This window comes from Mastigoproctus giganteus, chromosome 1, assembly GCF_048544385.1.
Source record: "Mastigoproctus giganteus isolate SK-2022 chromosome 1, ASM4854438v1, whole genome shotgun sequence".
Taxonomy (NCBI): domain Eukaryota; kingdom Metazoa; phylum Arthropoda; class Arachnida; order Uropygi; family Thelyphonidae; genus Mastigoproctus; species Mastigoproctus giganteus.
In genome coordinates, this window is record NC_143575.1 from 48,565,169 (window position 1) to 48,582,027 (window position 16,859).

The window sequence follows — 16,859 nt, forward strand, 5'->3', positions numbered from 1 at the left end:
CTGGTGCTGAGTGACAGATTTTCACACATCTGTCACTCAGCACCAGCTACTCAACCTTTGCAACCGTCTCACTGTTTGTGGATGTTGATGACCTTCCTTCTCTTGGCTCATCAAAGACACTTGTATGACTGCACTGGAACTCTCGTTTCCACTTTTTTTACAGTGTCATAGGATGGACAATTCTTCCCATACACAGCTTTCATTTCTTCATCAATTTCCTGAGCTTTCTTGCCCTGCAAATGCAGGAACTTGATTACTGCTCGATATTCCTCTTTGTCAACCATAGCATCCTTCCTCAGATTCCAGACTCCACCTCTGGTGTACATTCACCTATCGGAATGAAATTTCAAATGCAGGAACTTGATCACTACTCGATATTCCACTTTGGCAACTGTAGAACTGTAGTGTCCTTCCTCAGATTCTGGGCTCCACCTCTGGTATACAATCACCTATGAGAATGAAATTTTACATGTTAGTTATTAAATATGTAGACAACTTATATTAAAAAGGCATCTTCCTACTGATGTTTTATCTAGGTCATGGTATGAACTTTTTTGATACCCCCTCGTATGCTAATACATATAAATATAATGCAAACATAAAAAAAAGGATATGGAGTTATATATATAATTTGTATTTTTCAACCTTTCTTCTTCAAAATCTGCAAGTGAATTTTCCATTATGTTAACTACACATGCAATTATGCTTTCACTTGTTAATGAGCTATTTGATACACTTTGTAACTGTTTTTTTTTTTTCCCATTTTTTAAAGGATATAAAAGTAGCCATGTTAGCATGGAGTCTTTTTCATGATACCAGTAAGTCCTCTGATCACTGATTATTGGATTTGTGTTTACTCTCAAACAACCAAGTTATTTCCTTTTTTTCTTTTCACCGGTAGCATCCCATTCTGTAAATCTGTTTCAGTTTTCTGGAATCTGTTTTCATGCCTTGTATAGTTTGGATGATTCACTAAAATAAGGCAACTTTTTCTCAATGAGTTAAGCTGAAGAACAAAGTTTCTTTCTTTATGAGCAAACATATAAAATGCAGTAGTACATAGTATAGTAATTACTGAAATACTTGATTTTTGTTTATTCTGAAATATAACATACAATAAATTTTATTTGTTTCTCACTCATTTCTGTTATGTACCTTGCCCACTGATTGTATTCTAATCTGAAATGAAACATAGGATACACTAACATTTACAGACTTTTATTCATCCATTTTCACTATGAAGATGGCTTCTAATGATGATAACTGCACACTAATAGCTATAAGGCATTTATTTTATATTAAGATTGTAAAAGCAACTAGAACTGGGCTTCATATTTACAACAGTGAAACAAGGAACACCTAAAGTTTATACTATTGTGATGGATAGAATGTAGGGAGGAAGAAATACCATAATCAGGGGTGGTACCAACATTTTTTTTAGGGCTTTTAGTATCCTAAACGAAATGTGATGTCAAAGTGCATTATGCAGATTTTGCATATACAACCTTGCTTGTAGCTTGGTATACAGGGTATTTCAATACTTCATGGAATATATGTAGGAGCACATTATACTGCATTTGTTCATCACATGTTTCAAAAATCTTTATTTCCAAGTTATTAACAAACTTTAATCATAAATTACAAAGCCATGTAAAATGGAAAAATAATTTTTTGTTCAAATTTGTCATAAAAATATAACTGTGTACAATGGACTAAACAATACACAACATATATATGTCCAAATACCAACACGAATGGTGTTGTTCTACTTCATGAAGAATTATATTAAGAATATTACCAGTTATCAGTTGTGACTAACTAGTGTTGTACAATACATACTAGTAGTAGTGTAAATTTGTCTGTTACTGAAGTTTCAGGTTGTCTGCTGACAGTTGTCTTGTTGTTTGCAGAACAGTATTTGTTAAACTGATATGGGAGACACTACAAATCCATTTTCTTTTGCCAAGTTAACTAATATGGCTTTAATTTATGATGTCTATAAGAATTCCATAGCTGCTGTTCAGATACACCAAAAAAATTTCCACTTGATAATTACCAAATCATTAAACATTTGTTGCTGTTGCAAGATGACTTAGTGAAACAGATACACTGAAACTATTATGAGTAAATGCTGGCTGGTAAAGGGATTTTTATGAACTGCAAATGATGAAGATTGGTTACTTCCTGCTTTACAAGTATCTCCAACCACAGGTACCAGGAGATTATCAGGTTGTGTAAATGAAATAATAGAAATGGCATTGCTGCCACAAGATATAAAAGTCAAACTTTTGTCCATGACTCAGTTTTTCATGTACTTTTTCAGCCGTGTTTTGATTATATTGAATCATGCTTTAAGAAATGGAATTCTGAACTCTTGAAACACTCATGCCTGGTGTAAAGAGAAATCCATATACAAGGTGTATTTAAAAAGTTTCGGAAATTTTTCTGTAAAAGTTTGAGTGAACTGTTGGGCTTACTAACCTAATAACCTTCAAAGTATCATCCTTCTGCATGTACACACTTGCTCCGCTACTCCATCAGTCTACCCTTGCTTTGAAACATTCTTTTGAATCATGTTTCTTTAACATGTAGTTTCAGTGTTTTCTGTGATGTCATCCACTGTAGTAAAACGACAACCCCAAAGCCCCATTTTCAGTTTAGAGAACAGCCAGAAGTCAGTGAGTGCAAGGACAGGAGAGTGGGGAGGCTGCTGCATAACTGTGTGTGGTGTGGGGTTTTTTTTTTTTTTTTTTTTTTTGCAACCAATAACTGCTGAACTGCCATTGCTGTGTGACTGTGTGCATTGTCATGGTGCAAAATGCAGCCATCCTTCCATTTTTTAGGTCGCCTTTGCCTCACATTCTCCTGCAAACATGTCAAAACTTCAGCATGGTAAGCAGCAGTAATCCTTTCCCCTAGTCAAAAATTCATAGTGCACAATGCCCTTATCATCAAAAAAATAATCACGGTGAGCTTGATGTTGGATTTTGTTGCACGAGACTTCTTGGGCCGATGGAACATTTGTGTGCCATTCAGATGATTACGCCTTAGTTTTGGAGTCATGGGTGGATTTCTCTTTACACCAGGCATGAGTGTTTTAAGAGTTCAGAATTCCATTTCTTAAAACATGATTCAATATAACCAAAACATGGCTGAAAAAGTACATGAAAAACTGAGTCATGGACAAAAGTTTGACTTTTATGTCTTGTGGCAGCAGTGCCATTTCTATTATTTCATTTACACAACCTGATAATCTCCTGGTACCTGTGGTTGGAGATATTTTTTTAGGGAGCTTGGATCCTGCATAGATTTTTTGAACTAATCACTACAGTGGCTTTCCTGTAGTCCATTTGCTTATTCAACAGCAAACGTGGATCAAACTTTGCACACATGCGACACACCTATATCTTGCATCAGGATTTAGGTATGTACTGAGCCTACAGACAGTCCAACTTCATTACTAAATACTCTAACAAGTATTTAGTGGGCTTGGATTGGACATCAGGAATTAAAATAAATGGAGAAAAGCTAGCACATCTAAGATCTGCCAGCAATGCAGTATAAAATGCAGACGGCGTGTTGTATTTAGAAAGAAGACTAAATGAGCTTAATAAAGCCTGTAGTAAAGTAGTTCTACAAATGAATATGGCTAACACAATGATAATACCCAAAACATATACCTTTATGTGCTGTTAAAATAGCAATGCAGCAAATAACTATCTAGAATAAATAATTTGCTGTTAAAATACCAGCAAATAACTATCTAGAATAAATAATAAGAATGGATGATGGACAAAGGAATGAAATTGAAAGAATTCAACTTGCCTGGATAGTGTATGGAAAATGAAAAATTTATGTAGAGATAATAAAATTCCATTAAGTCTAAAATTAGAGTATTTAATTATACTCTAAATTTATTATACTCTAATTTCACTCATATGGAAGTGAAAAATGGAGGTTATTAGAAAGACTGAGCCAAAGATTGAAAGTAACACAACAGAGAACAAAAAGAGGCATACTGAGAATTACCCTAAGGGACAGGAAGATCATTGAGTGGATCAGAGCAAACCCAGGGGTGACTGACATAGAGCATATTAAGGGCTTAAAAGTGAAAATGAGCTGAACATATTGCAAGATGTAGTGATGAAAGATGCACCAGAAAATTAATGGATTGGAGACCAATGAATGAAAACAAGGAAGGCTTAGAATGTGATGGAGAAGTGAATTCTAGAAAGTTGCAAGAGTACAGTGGATGGGAAGGCAAGCACAGAGAGACATACTGGGAAGAACTTTGTCCAGCAGTGGACTGACTGGTTTAAGAAGAACGTACTCCATTTTTTTTTTCATGCAGTTTTGAGACACCCTGTATAATTCGCTTTGACAGTTGCTTTCATCATGAAAGAACCTAATTTGTTTGTATAATGAATATTGGCTTGTAGTTGACAACTGCATGGTAAATGATATAGCCACTATGCTGGCTCAGACACTCTTCTTGGCTTAAGTCATTGATGTTACATAATAATAGTTAGAAAAAATGATCTAACTGCTTAAAAATTATTTAGTAAGAGACAATTGGAATTTTTCTTAATCATTTTTGTTTGCTTTGTTTTGCTAGGGGTTTTTTTTTTTTTTTTTTTTTTGTAAAATTTTCAAGCTAATTGACACAATAAATATATCAAAAAATATCATCTCTCTCTTTTTTTTTTTTTTCTTTTTTTTTTCTTTTTTTTTTTTTTTTTGTGTTGGTATGTAGGAGCTGAAGGCTGATTATTCGCATTACTTTTGACAGATTTAGTAAATTTAATTATCTATCATACCATACTTTTAGAAATCCTTGACTCTCTCATCAGTGGGCGCCTCCGTAGCCAGGTGGGAAGGAGCAGCAGTGCGTAGCACACGCTTCTTGATTAGACCGGGGTTCGAGCCCGTCGCCACCAAATACGGAGGATGTGGAAAGGTCAGGGAATGACCACCGCATATCCCGGAGCAATATGGCCTTAGTTGCTAATGCTCCTAAAAAAAAAAAACCAAATAACCAAAACCTCTCATCAGTGACTGAAATTTTCAAATTAATCCTTACAAAAACAAGACAGTTACTTCACTATCGTGTTTTGCATTGCATTAGTTCAAAATTTTCAACAACTGAGGAAGCAGCAGAAGAGTTACAAATTATATGGCTGTAAATTAATTCAGTTTAGTAAATCAGTCTGTATTATTATACAAGGTTTTGGCAGTAAAGTTTCGGGGCTGGTGCTGTTGCAGTCATGTTCAATGAATATGAAAATAAACAGAAGTGATATATTGTAGTTCCACCAACAGATGGTGGCACAAATTGTCCAGTAGGCTGACAGGTTGCAAGTAACAATGCGTTTCGTTAGTAGTGTTAATATTCTGGGTCATAATTTTGCAATGGAGCAATGAATGAATATCAAACTTTGATTTAAACTGGGAAAATCTGCAACAGAAATGTATGCAGTGTTAAAAACTGTTTATGGTGATGAAACGTAAATCATACCAGTGTGTTTGAGTAGTATAAGTAGTTCAAAGATGGATGTGAAAAGTTTTGCAATGACCCAAAAAGTGGGCATCCATCAACCTCTCCAAATGAGGATAGAGTTGCAAAGGTATAGGAAATTGTGGCAAGAGATTGCCAGTTGACCCTCACAATGAAGGCTGAAGAGTTTAATATGAATAAGGAGTGCTGCATAGCCTCACAGATGAGGAGAAGCAAGAAGAGTGTCATTATGCAAAGACTTCATCCAGACCTGTCAAGACAATCCTAATTTTGCTTGACAGTATTGTCATGGAGTGAGTGTTGGGTGTTTGAGTACGACCCAGAGATGAAGCATCAGACCATGCAGTGGACTTCAAAATAAGCACCAAGACAAAAAGTTTCATTTACAGAATTCCAGAATCAAGATTATGCCAATCATGTTTTTCAACAAACAGTGTGATTTACAAGGTATTTGTACCTGAAGGGGAGAGCACTTATGCCATGTTCTACGTTCAAAACTATTGAAGTGCATTTCTCAGGTGAGGTTGCAATTTCAAGATAAAATCAGCTGGTTCTTGTTGCACAATGCCCCCACCCATTCTGCACTTGTTGTGAAGACGTTTCTTAAAAAACATGGTATTGTATACATCAACCATCCTCTACTCTCCCAATCTACCATCATCAGATTTCTTCATTCCCAAGATGAAAACTGCACTCAAAGGAAAGATATTTCAGGATATCGAGGATATAAAGAAAAATGTAACCACCAAATTGAACATCATCGATTTGGATGCCATTACCAACTCTTTTCTGAACTTTTAAAATGGTGTAATAAGCACATCCAATCAGGTGGTGATTACTTTGAATAAAAATAAAACTATTTTTGTGTTCGTTCACTTTGTGTTCTTTTTATTGCACCAGTAGATTAACTTTATTGCCACAGCTTGTAAATTGTCAATACATTCTAGTATACCTTTATGTTTTGTTTTTTTTATTTTAGTTTCTAAAAAAAAATCATTTAGAAATTAAAGGGCATTTCTGCAATTAGTTTTCCACTTGCATATCTAATAACCTAATGATGCATATCCAAACTAATTGTGCAATTAGTTTGGACCCTTCACAGTAATTTTTGTAGTTCTTTGGAAAGAGATTTTGTGGTAGAAATTTGATATTTTGTAAAAATTAAAATGTTTGCCTAAATGCTTTGAAACATGTTCTTATTTGACTTTTTTGCCCAACACTAGAAATTCTGGATCTGAATTCCACAGAAATTCTTCAGTTTCAACTTTTGTAACTCTAAATCAGACAACTGAATTCAACAATTAAAATTTTTAATTAATAAAGAGTTATTAACTAACAAAAATTCCTTGCAGTAGTTTTTATGAACCATTGGATAACTAAGTTATTCAGTAAATTTATATTATGTTAATGATTTTTCTTGTTTGTAATCTCAGAAAAATATATATAGTTTAAGGTGAAATTGAATAAAGCTGTAATATTAGTAATATATACTAATATTTAGTATTTTGAAATAATTTTTAGTGTTTTGGTTGACCAGGGAAAAGAAAATAGGCATAAAAATATTATGTTAATATAGCTTGTAGAGTATATATTCTATCTTAAATATGTTAATATACAGAACACATGTTAATATGTTCTGTATATTAACATATTTAAGCATGTTCTTCTTTTAACAGAATGACTTGTTAGATGTAGTTGGAGCTGTTGATCTCTCACGTCGTACAGTTCGCCGTATAAGACTTAACTTTTTATTTGCATGCATGTATAATCTCATAGGAATACCAGTTGCTGCAGGTACGTTCCTCTTTTATGAATAATGATTATACAATATAATAAGTTGTATCTATAAATATTTAGAAACTTATCTCTCTTTGTTTTATCAAGATGCTAGTCCATTAAGATACATTATTTAAAAACTAATTAAAAATTCATTAATTTTGGAGCTCTTAGACAAAAGACAGTATATGCAAAAGGAAAATAAATAATACATACATTAGGCTGTTTTCTAGAATTCCCCACAAAGCTGCAAAATGATCTAGAACCCATATGTTCTGAAATTTCTAAGACAAACGTGTGCTAACTTAATCTTCTGTTTTCTTGAAATATGAAAAACAACAAAATTTTGAAAGCTTTTAGCCAAACCTGAAATCAGATGACTTTTTGGAAAACACATATGATAAGCATGTGTACAGAAGGGATTAATGGAACATAAATTACAAGAGACCCCAGGACATTCCAAGAGGCTCTTTTAAGAAAATCTTGGATATATATAAAGAAGTGTGGATAGCTACTGGGGAAGAATAAAAGAATAGTAACTGGGCAGTTGTTGTTGCGAAGTATTAAATGAACATCATAGTGACAAAGGTGGTATTTATTATGACATAGTTGGCATGAAGAGTTGCAAATACTATCTGCAGTTGATACAGCAGTGAAAAGGCAAGTATTTTTGAGTGGCATAAAATTCCTGTAGAGAGGGTAAGGGAGGTGTGAAAGATGATTGTAGAAGTGTTGATGTAAAAACTTATAGGTATGGCAGAAATGTGGAAAGAGTTCAGATTTGGGTTTGGTCACACAGACATTTAAGTGTACAAATGATAGCAGAGGAATTAAGTTGAAACAATGAAACTGTAAGAAAATTTTTAAAAATTCTTAAAAATTTTTTGAAATTTCAAAAAATTCTGCTCCATACATGATAAAAGCCACTTCTGCATCACAAGTTTTCTAACTAAACCTAATCTGTATTGCTTATTTGTAAGTGTACAAATGATAGCATGTATTACTTGCTTGTCTCATGGCTTACAGAGACTTGCAGAAACAATTCAGGACAATTGCAGAAATGTGGAAAGAGTTCAGATTTGGGTTTGGTCACACAGACATTTAAGTGTACAAATGATAGCAGAAGAATTAATTTGAGACAATGAAACTATAAGAAAATTTTTAAAAATTTCAAAAAATTCTGCTCCGTACACATATTGTACATTTGTTAGTTGGGGAATTAAATGTAGCCTTCTCATCTGCATTTGCTTGCTCGTAAGTTTCTCAAAAACATGAATTACTTCACAATTCCAAGATTTGTGAATGATTCCTTGCAATTATTATGGCTAGACCGGGCGGCTCCATAGCCAGGTGGGAAGGAGCAGCAGTGCGTAGCACACACTTCTTGATTAGACCGGGGTTCGAGCCCGTCACCACCAAATATGGAGGATACGGAAAGGTCAGAGAATGACCACCGCATATTCCCAGAGCAATATGGCCTTAGTTGCTAATGCTCCTAAAAACCAAACAACAACAATATGGCTAGACCAAGAACTGATGCATGGCAAAAAATTCTGCTCTGTACACGATAAAAGCCACTTCTGCATTACAAGTTTTCTAACTAAACCTGATCTGTATTGCTTGTCTCATGGTTTACAGAGACTTGCAGAAACAATTCAGGACAATTGTTAAAAGCCTTGTGGATTAACTCAAGACTTTGAAGGACTCTGCAAGGCTTTTGGGGGGAAATTTCTATCAGCTTGGCCCACACTTCTAGGTAGAAGGAATTTGTTTTGTAGAGACAGGATACACTTAAACAAAGATGGTGCAAAGGTTTTTGCCGGTAGTATTGAGGATAACTTAAAGGTTCAGGGAAACTGCTAGTTAGGGGTGGGGGGGTAATACTGACACATGTTTATCTGATAATATTGGTCAAAATAACTCTTGCACGTACCTCAAGAGTTCTTATCTGTTTCCCCAACTGGACATATTATCTAGATGTTCTGGGGGCAGAAACGTTTCAAGTGAGCGGGTAGCTAATGCCAGGGAAGAGAGCCTAAAAAACTTCAAGGGTTGTGTTAGGGTTGTTAAATATACAAGAACAGTAAGTCTTAATTGTTTATATAGTAATGTTAGAAGTGTCGTCAATAAAATGAGCAAATTCGAACTGTTGGTTAAAACAAGTAATGCAGACATAATAGGGCTTACGTAAACATGGTGCCACCCTGAAATAGGGGATGATGAGTTTCAGTACGGCTTGTATAATGTATTTAGGAAGGATAGGGTAGATAGAAGGGGTGGTGGGGTAATGCTTCTTATTCGTCGCAGCCTGTGTGCGATGATAGCTTTCCCTGATTCAGACATTTCACGTCTGAATCCGGGAAAGCTATCGTTGTTCGAATAGAATCTGTATGGTGTGAGATAGTTGGAAACAAAGGTATAATGCGAGTAGGAGTAATCTACAGACCAGGTGATTGTGAAGATTATGACGAAAGCCTCTACATGCAAATGGAATGGGCAAGTAAGCGTCAATGTCTTATTATGGGTGATTTCAATTTGCCTCTAATTGATTGCAGAAAATAGGAAGGAAACTCGACATGGGGAACAAAATTTTTAAATCAACTAGATGACTGTTATTTGTATCAACATGTCAGGGAAAGTACTACAGAAAAGAATATCCTAGACCTCATCATCACCCATGAATCAGATGACATAACAGGGCTGACAGTAGAGGAACCAGTAGCAGGAAGTGATCACGGAGTTCTATGGTGGATGATGAAGAGAGAGAGGTAGCAGTAGTAAAAGGCAAAGGAATGGGTTATAATTTCAGAAAACGAAATTACAATGCCTTAAGGTGCTACATGGCCTCTATTAACTGGGTAGATATCGCTTACAGAAAGAATACAGTGGAACTGTGGTATGCTTTTAAAACATTAATCACAGACGCCTTGAATGTGTATTTGCCATTAAAAAAATACTCCACGAGGAGGGTTCCAAGTTGGATGAATAATGAAGTTGCCACATTACTTGAGCAGAAAAAGGTGGCAGGGAAAAGTTACAGAGCAATAAAAAGTACTGAAGCCTATAACAGCTACAAGATGATCTGTAATAGAGCCACAGAAAAGGTTTGACAGGCAAAGGCAGTTTATGAGAAATCGCTAGCAAACAGAGCAAAGAGGGGGGGGGGATAAGGAATTCTTCACATATATAAATGCTAAGAAGAGAGCAGGACAAACCAGATCGGACCTTTACGTAAGGGAAAGGGGATAGTATTAAATACACCAGCTGCCATTGCAGATGAACTCAACAGTTATTTTGCATCGATATTTACAGAAGAAAAATCTTTTGTGGCAATGGGAAATTGTGGGAGCGAAGTTTAAAAATATGTAATTAATGATATTGAAATTTCGCAAGATTATTTAATGAAAACTTTTCGAGCCTACAGGCCAGTAAGGCTCCTGGAGTTGATGGAATATACCCTATAATCTTAAGGGAGGCGGCAAGTGAGTGCACTGAACCATTGAGGCTAATTATGCAAGCATCCCTAGACTCTGGGGAGATTCCGTTGGATTGGAAAAGTGCCAATGTATCTCCCATACATAAGGGTGGTTCTAAGACTGAAGTGGGAAATTATCGACCTGTCAGTCTGACTTCAGTGGTAGGGAAAATCATGGAGGCAAATGATCAAGGGTGGAATTCAGGATCATTTGGATCGAATTAAAATTCTCAAGGATATTCAGCATGGTTTTGTAAAGGGAAAATCGTGTTTAACAAATCTGGTTCACTATTTTGAAAGGGTCCTTCACGAGCTGAATTTAGGAATGATTTCGATATTGTTTATTTAGATATCAGCAAAGCTTTTGACTCAGTCCCACATGAGCGGTTGCTTTATAAGCTGGAACAGGTTGGAAACACTGGGAAAATCCTTAGATCGATAGCAGAATGGCTTCGGGGCAGGAGGCAGAGGGTTGTGATAAATGGCTATTCCTCAGATTGGGTTGATGTAAGAAGTGGGATTCCCCAAGGATCAGTATTAGGACCACTGTTGTTTTTAATTTTCATAAACGACATTGATGAAGGGATAGAGGGCGTGATGTCAAAATTGGTAGAGTAGTTAATGATCACTGTCAATCTGAGCTTCTTCAGAGAGACCTAGATAGACTTCAGGAATGGTCAGAAAAATGGCAGAAAATGTTCTTTAATCCAACAAAGTGTAAGGTATTACACCTGGAAAACAGTAATCCCAAAATAACTTATTCACTTGGTGGAGTTCAACTAAACCCAGTACTGGAGGAAAGGGACTTGGGTGTTACGATATGGTCAGACATGAAATGTTCTGAGCATTGTAAACAGGTTGCAATAAAGGCCCATGGTGTCCTATCGATGATCTATCAAACTTTTGCAAGTAGAGATGGGGACGTGATAATCCCATTATATAAGGCTTTTGTTAGACTGCACTTGGAATACTGTGTTCGAGTATGGAGACCGCACCTAAAGAAAGACATTCAAGGGTCACCTGGATAGTACCTTCAGGTGAGGGAAATGCATAGGATGATAGGTTTAATTTCCTTTTCATTTATTAATTATTAGTTGTTTTTTTTTATCATTGTTTTATTCGGGTTTTCTTTTTTTTTTTTGGCTGGGCAGCATAAGCCATAGGCTTTCTTGCACCCTGCGGCCATTACTAATATTAATACGAATTGCAGAAATGTGGAAAGAGTTCAGGTTTCGGTTTGGTCACACAGACCAGTAACTCGCCTGGTAAGATCAGCAAAAGGGTGTCCTTATGAAGAAAGACTTCGAATATGTGGGTTGCAGAGTTTGGAAACTAGACACCTTAGAGGAGATTTAATTGAGGTGTTTAAGGCTCTGAGAGGCATCAGTAAAATGAATGAGGACGAAATTTTCAAGATTATAAATGATGCTAGAACTAGGGGACATAAATTCAATTTACGGAGGGAGATGTTTAGATTGGACTGCAGTAAGTTTTATTTTAGCCAGTGAGTTATAAATTACTGGAATAAGTTGCCTACATGGGTAGAGGCTGACATTTTTGGGGAAATTCAAGGGTCACCTGGTTAGTACCTTCAGGTGAGAGAAATGGATGATAGATTTAATTTCCTTTTCATTTATTAATTATTAGTTTGTTTTTTTTTATCATTGTTTTATTCAGTTTTTCTGTTTTTTTTTTTTTGGCTGGTGCAACATATTATCAATGCTGGTGCACATTTATTAATTATTAGATTTTTGTTTTTTTTATCATTGTTTTATTCGGGTTTTCTTTTTTTTGGCTGGTGCAGCATAAGCCATAGGCTTTCTTGTGCACCCTGCGGCCATTACTAATACTAATAGCAGAAATGTGGAAAGAGTTCAGATTTGGATTTGGTCACACAGACATTTAAATGTACAAATGATAGCAGAGGAATTAATTTGAGACAATGAAACTGTAAGAAAATTTTTAAAATAGGGTTGAACCTGAAGGAAATTTCAGTAAAGATAGTAAATAATTTTAGCTGGTGAAAAGAAACAGCATTGATTTGATGCTTTTTCATTGCTTGTCTGCCAATAAACAACTGATATTATCTCCATAGTTTTCACTTTTTTGGTTTAGCTAACATATTTATTTTAAATTCAGACATGTGAAACGTTGATAAATAATGGTATCTTCCATTATGAGATGTGAAGATTATATATCTAATTTATAATTTTTCATATTGCAAATACCTTAATATTTTGTTTTCAGGTATATTTCTGCCTTGGGGTTTTGTCTTGAAACCGTGGATGGGTTCAGCAGCTATGGCTGCATCATCTGTGTCTGTTGTTTGTTCATCATTAATGCTCAGGTGGTGAGTATTATTCTTTCTTTTTTCTCCGTGCTTAAAGAATAACCACAAGTTAAATATTTACCTGTGGGTACTGACACCAGATGTTGTTTCATGTCAAGTCACACTGAGTTAAAGAGATTTTGGGTTTTAAAAACTCAGTAGTATAAGATTTTATGAAATTTTCTTAGTTTTTTGTCTCCCCCCCCCAATCTGTAGTACAATCTGATTTGCAACATTAAAATATCTTAATTGTAATCACAGTAGTTTATTATTATTTTTGTAATTCACATTTATTCATTCCATTTCATTCAAATTTAGTACCACTTTTTGAAAGTCTATAATGTGGCCACCAGTAGATATTTACATTTGTAAATACATTATAAATTTGTCTGTGTACATACACTTGCACAGACATCAGATTATATGCATTTGCATATAATCCAATGTATTACAAACATTGCATATAATCCAATGTATTACAAACACACTGAAAGAAAGATGCCATAGCAATAGTTTAAAAAAAAAAAAATGCCACGAGTAGCATACATGTCTTTCTTTTACATGTAGTGTAAGGTATGCGCCAGCACTGGGGACCCAGGGTGCTGGTGTGAAGTGCACCACTGGCCACAGAACAAGCTCTTATAACAATGTTACCGCATCTGGAGTAGCCGATGCGCCAACACTGGGTACCCAGGGTGCTGGTGTGAAGTGGACCACTGGCCACAGAACAAGCTCTTACAACAATGTTACCGCATCCGGGGTAGCCGCGATGCACCAGCACTGGAGACCCAGGGTACTGGTGTAAAGTGGACCACTGGCCATAGCAATAAGCTTATATGCCGAAAAGGGCAATTAACATTGGCGAATGGAATGTTCGAACGGGGCACCACGTTGGACAAAAGGAAATCATTGCCCAAGAACTACTTAGGTGCAAGGTATCAATCGCGGCATTATCCGAATTAAGGCTCACTGGGTCTGGAACGATGATCATCCAACCACCAGCAACTAACAAAGTGGTTATGCTATTCTACTCTGGTGGTGAGAAACGAGAAGCAGGAGTGGGCTTTATGGTCAATGTTCAGGCCACCAGTAGTGTGATCGCTTTCCAACCAATATCGGACCGCCTGGCAGTCCTTACTGTCAAGGGCACCATCAAGACCCATATTATCTCCACTTATGCACCAACTGAGACTAGCCTGGACCTGACCAAGAATGACTTCTACAACCAGCTCCAACATACGCTGGATTCAATTCCACAGACAGAAGTGATCATCCTCGCAGAGGACTTTAATGCCCACATTGGCGTGGACAGGTCTGGTTGGGAAACAACAATGGGCAAGTTTGGCCATGGGAAGATCAATGACAACGGACTACGTTTGTTGTCCTTTGCCGCATCTAACAACCTGACATCGGAAACAGTCAGTTCCAGCACCCTCAAAAACATCAACTTACATGGTGAAATCCATCTGGCAAGGACTCAGCAATCCTGGACTACATTCTGATCAACGCACGATTTCGCTCATCACTCATGGATGTTCGTGCCATGAGGGGACCTGATTGCGGATCTGATCACTACCTCATCCGGGCTAAGGTGCAGCTCAAATTACGGCATGCAAAAAGGTCATCTCGGTCAGCCAAGCTGGACTGGAGGCAGCTAATGAATACTGCCAACAAAGGGGCATATCAGATCGCCCTATCCAACCACTTCGAGACGCTAGCCGTGCCCAAGGATATAAATGAAGAAGAAAAGCAGATCTCTGATGCCATCCTGGAATGTGCCAAGCCCCTATGTCCACCTGCCCGACGTCGAACGCAACCATGGATATCAGACGAGTGCCTCGACTTCGTGGACAAACGGAAGCAGGCAAAGTTGGTCGACTTTGAACGGTACTGGCAGCTAAACCGAGAAGTCCGACAGAGGATGACAGCGGAAAGAGAAGCATACTGGAACCAAGTGGCAGACGATCTTGAAGTGGCGGCATCCAAGAACGAGTACCGCACCCTCAGATGTCTGAGTGGAAAGACCAAATTGACTAGTGACAACATCAAGAATGCTGATGGGACCTTCGTGCGATCACCGTCCGAACGCCTGCAACGGTGGAGTGAATTCTTCAAAGCATTGTATAATCAAGACCCACCTCAGGGACCGCCAGAAGCCACACTATCGATTGATCCCTCTGAAGTCTCCATGGTCGATGTTGAGCCTACAGTAGAAGTGAAAGCAGCCATACAATCCCTAAAGAATGGCAGGGCACCAGGAGTGGACCAAGTCACCACAGAAGCGATCAAAGCCGGGGGAGATGTACTGCTTCGCCGACTACACTCACTCCTCAAAACCATCTGGTGCACTGAACAAATTCCGCTAACATGGAGGAAAGCCATTATCGTACCGATCCACAAGAAAGGTGATAACCGGGATTGCAAGAACTACCGTGGCATCAGCCTCCTTTCCATCATCGGAAAGGTCTTTATGAAGATCATCCAGTCAAAGCTGCAAAAACATCGCAAGCAAACTAGTCGAGAAGAACAGGCGGAATTTAGACCCGGGCGAGGATGCTGTGATCAAATCTTTGCCATCTGTCAGCTGATGGAGGAGAGGATCCGGTGTGGACAGCGAACCGTGATTGTTTTCATTGACTTTAAGTCTGCTTTCGACTGTGTCCATCGGCCTGCCTTATGGAAACTACTAGAGGTTGAACATGTACCTTGAAAAGTCATCACACTCCTCCAAACTGCATACAACGGTTTAACCAGCCAGGTGCGCATCCAGAACGATTTATCTGAGGAATTTACCATCCAAACTGGAGTCCGCCAAGGGGATGTAGCCTCCCCGTTGCTTTTCAACATCGTGGTCGATGCCATTATGAGGCAAGCATTCAGAAACAGATGGGGCATACAATATGACAAGGATCACTATGTGACTGACCTGATGTTTGCCGATGATAGTGCTATCTTTGCTGGTAACAACTCTGAAGCCACGGACATCCTCTACGACATTGCCCGCATTGCCCGGCCATACGGTTTGAAGATCAATGCTGATAAGACAAAGGCCCTGACAACAGATGGATCGCAAGCCACCATCCAGATCGAGCAAGTGCAGGACTTTAAATACCTTGGGTCGCTGGTCCAGGAGAAGAAAGTTGCATCCACCATGGAAATCCACAGCAGAATTGGACAGGTGGCCACTGCGTTCGCCTCGCTCAAATGGTGTCTGTGGAAGAGGACCAACATTTCCTCAAAGACTAAAATCCGACTCTTCCGGACTTTGATCCTGCCCATTCTCCTTTACGGATCAGAAACATGGATTTGTCTCAAGCTAGATTTAAACAAACTTGAGGTATTCCAAATGCGATGCCTGCGGCAGATTTTGGGCATCTCACTTCGTGACCGCATCACTAATGATACCATCTGCGCCAGATGCCAACAGCAACCAACCATTGCCGACCAAATCCAGAAGCGAAGGCTTAGATGGTTTGGCCACGTATGTAGAATGGGCACGAACAGAATACCATCCACACTCCTTTGGAGACAACGACCCACCCCAATGGAGCATCCAATGGACCGCACCTAGGAAAACGTGGGCCAAGCAAGTAGAAAATGACTTGAAGAGCCGACGTCTCGACCTTAACCAGGCCAGGACTGACACCATGGATTGTAAAGTATGGAAGAACATCACAGAGCAAGTCCGAAACCCTGCGGCACCTACAGCAGCATACTGGTTGCATGGCCAACTGCCTCCCCCAGCTGCCAGCTAAGGACCAAGA

At 38.0% G+C, this 16,859-nt stretch overlaps 1 protein-coding gene across 2 annotated transcripts in view; it reads left to right on the plus strand.

The window, feature by feature from the left end:
* ATP7 (copper-transporting ATPase 1) overlaps window positions 1-16,859 on the plus strand; it is a 260,566-nt gene that overhangs the window by 233,514 nt on the left and 10,193 nt on the right. For both annotated transcript variants that reach the window (XM_090372608.1, XM_090372616.1), the window contains exons 18-19: window positions 7,192-7,309; window positions 13,014-13,116. In XM_090372608.1, the coding sequence (XP_090228734.1) occupies window positions 7,192-7,309; window positions 13,014-13,116 (221 nt within the window). The remainder of the gene's footprint in view (window positions 1-7,191; window positions 7,310-13,013; window positions 13,117-16,859) is intronic.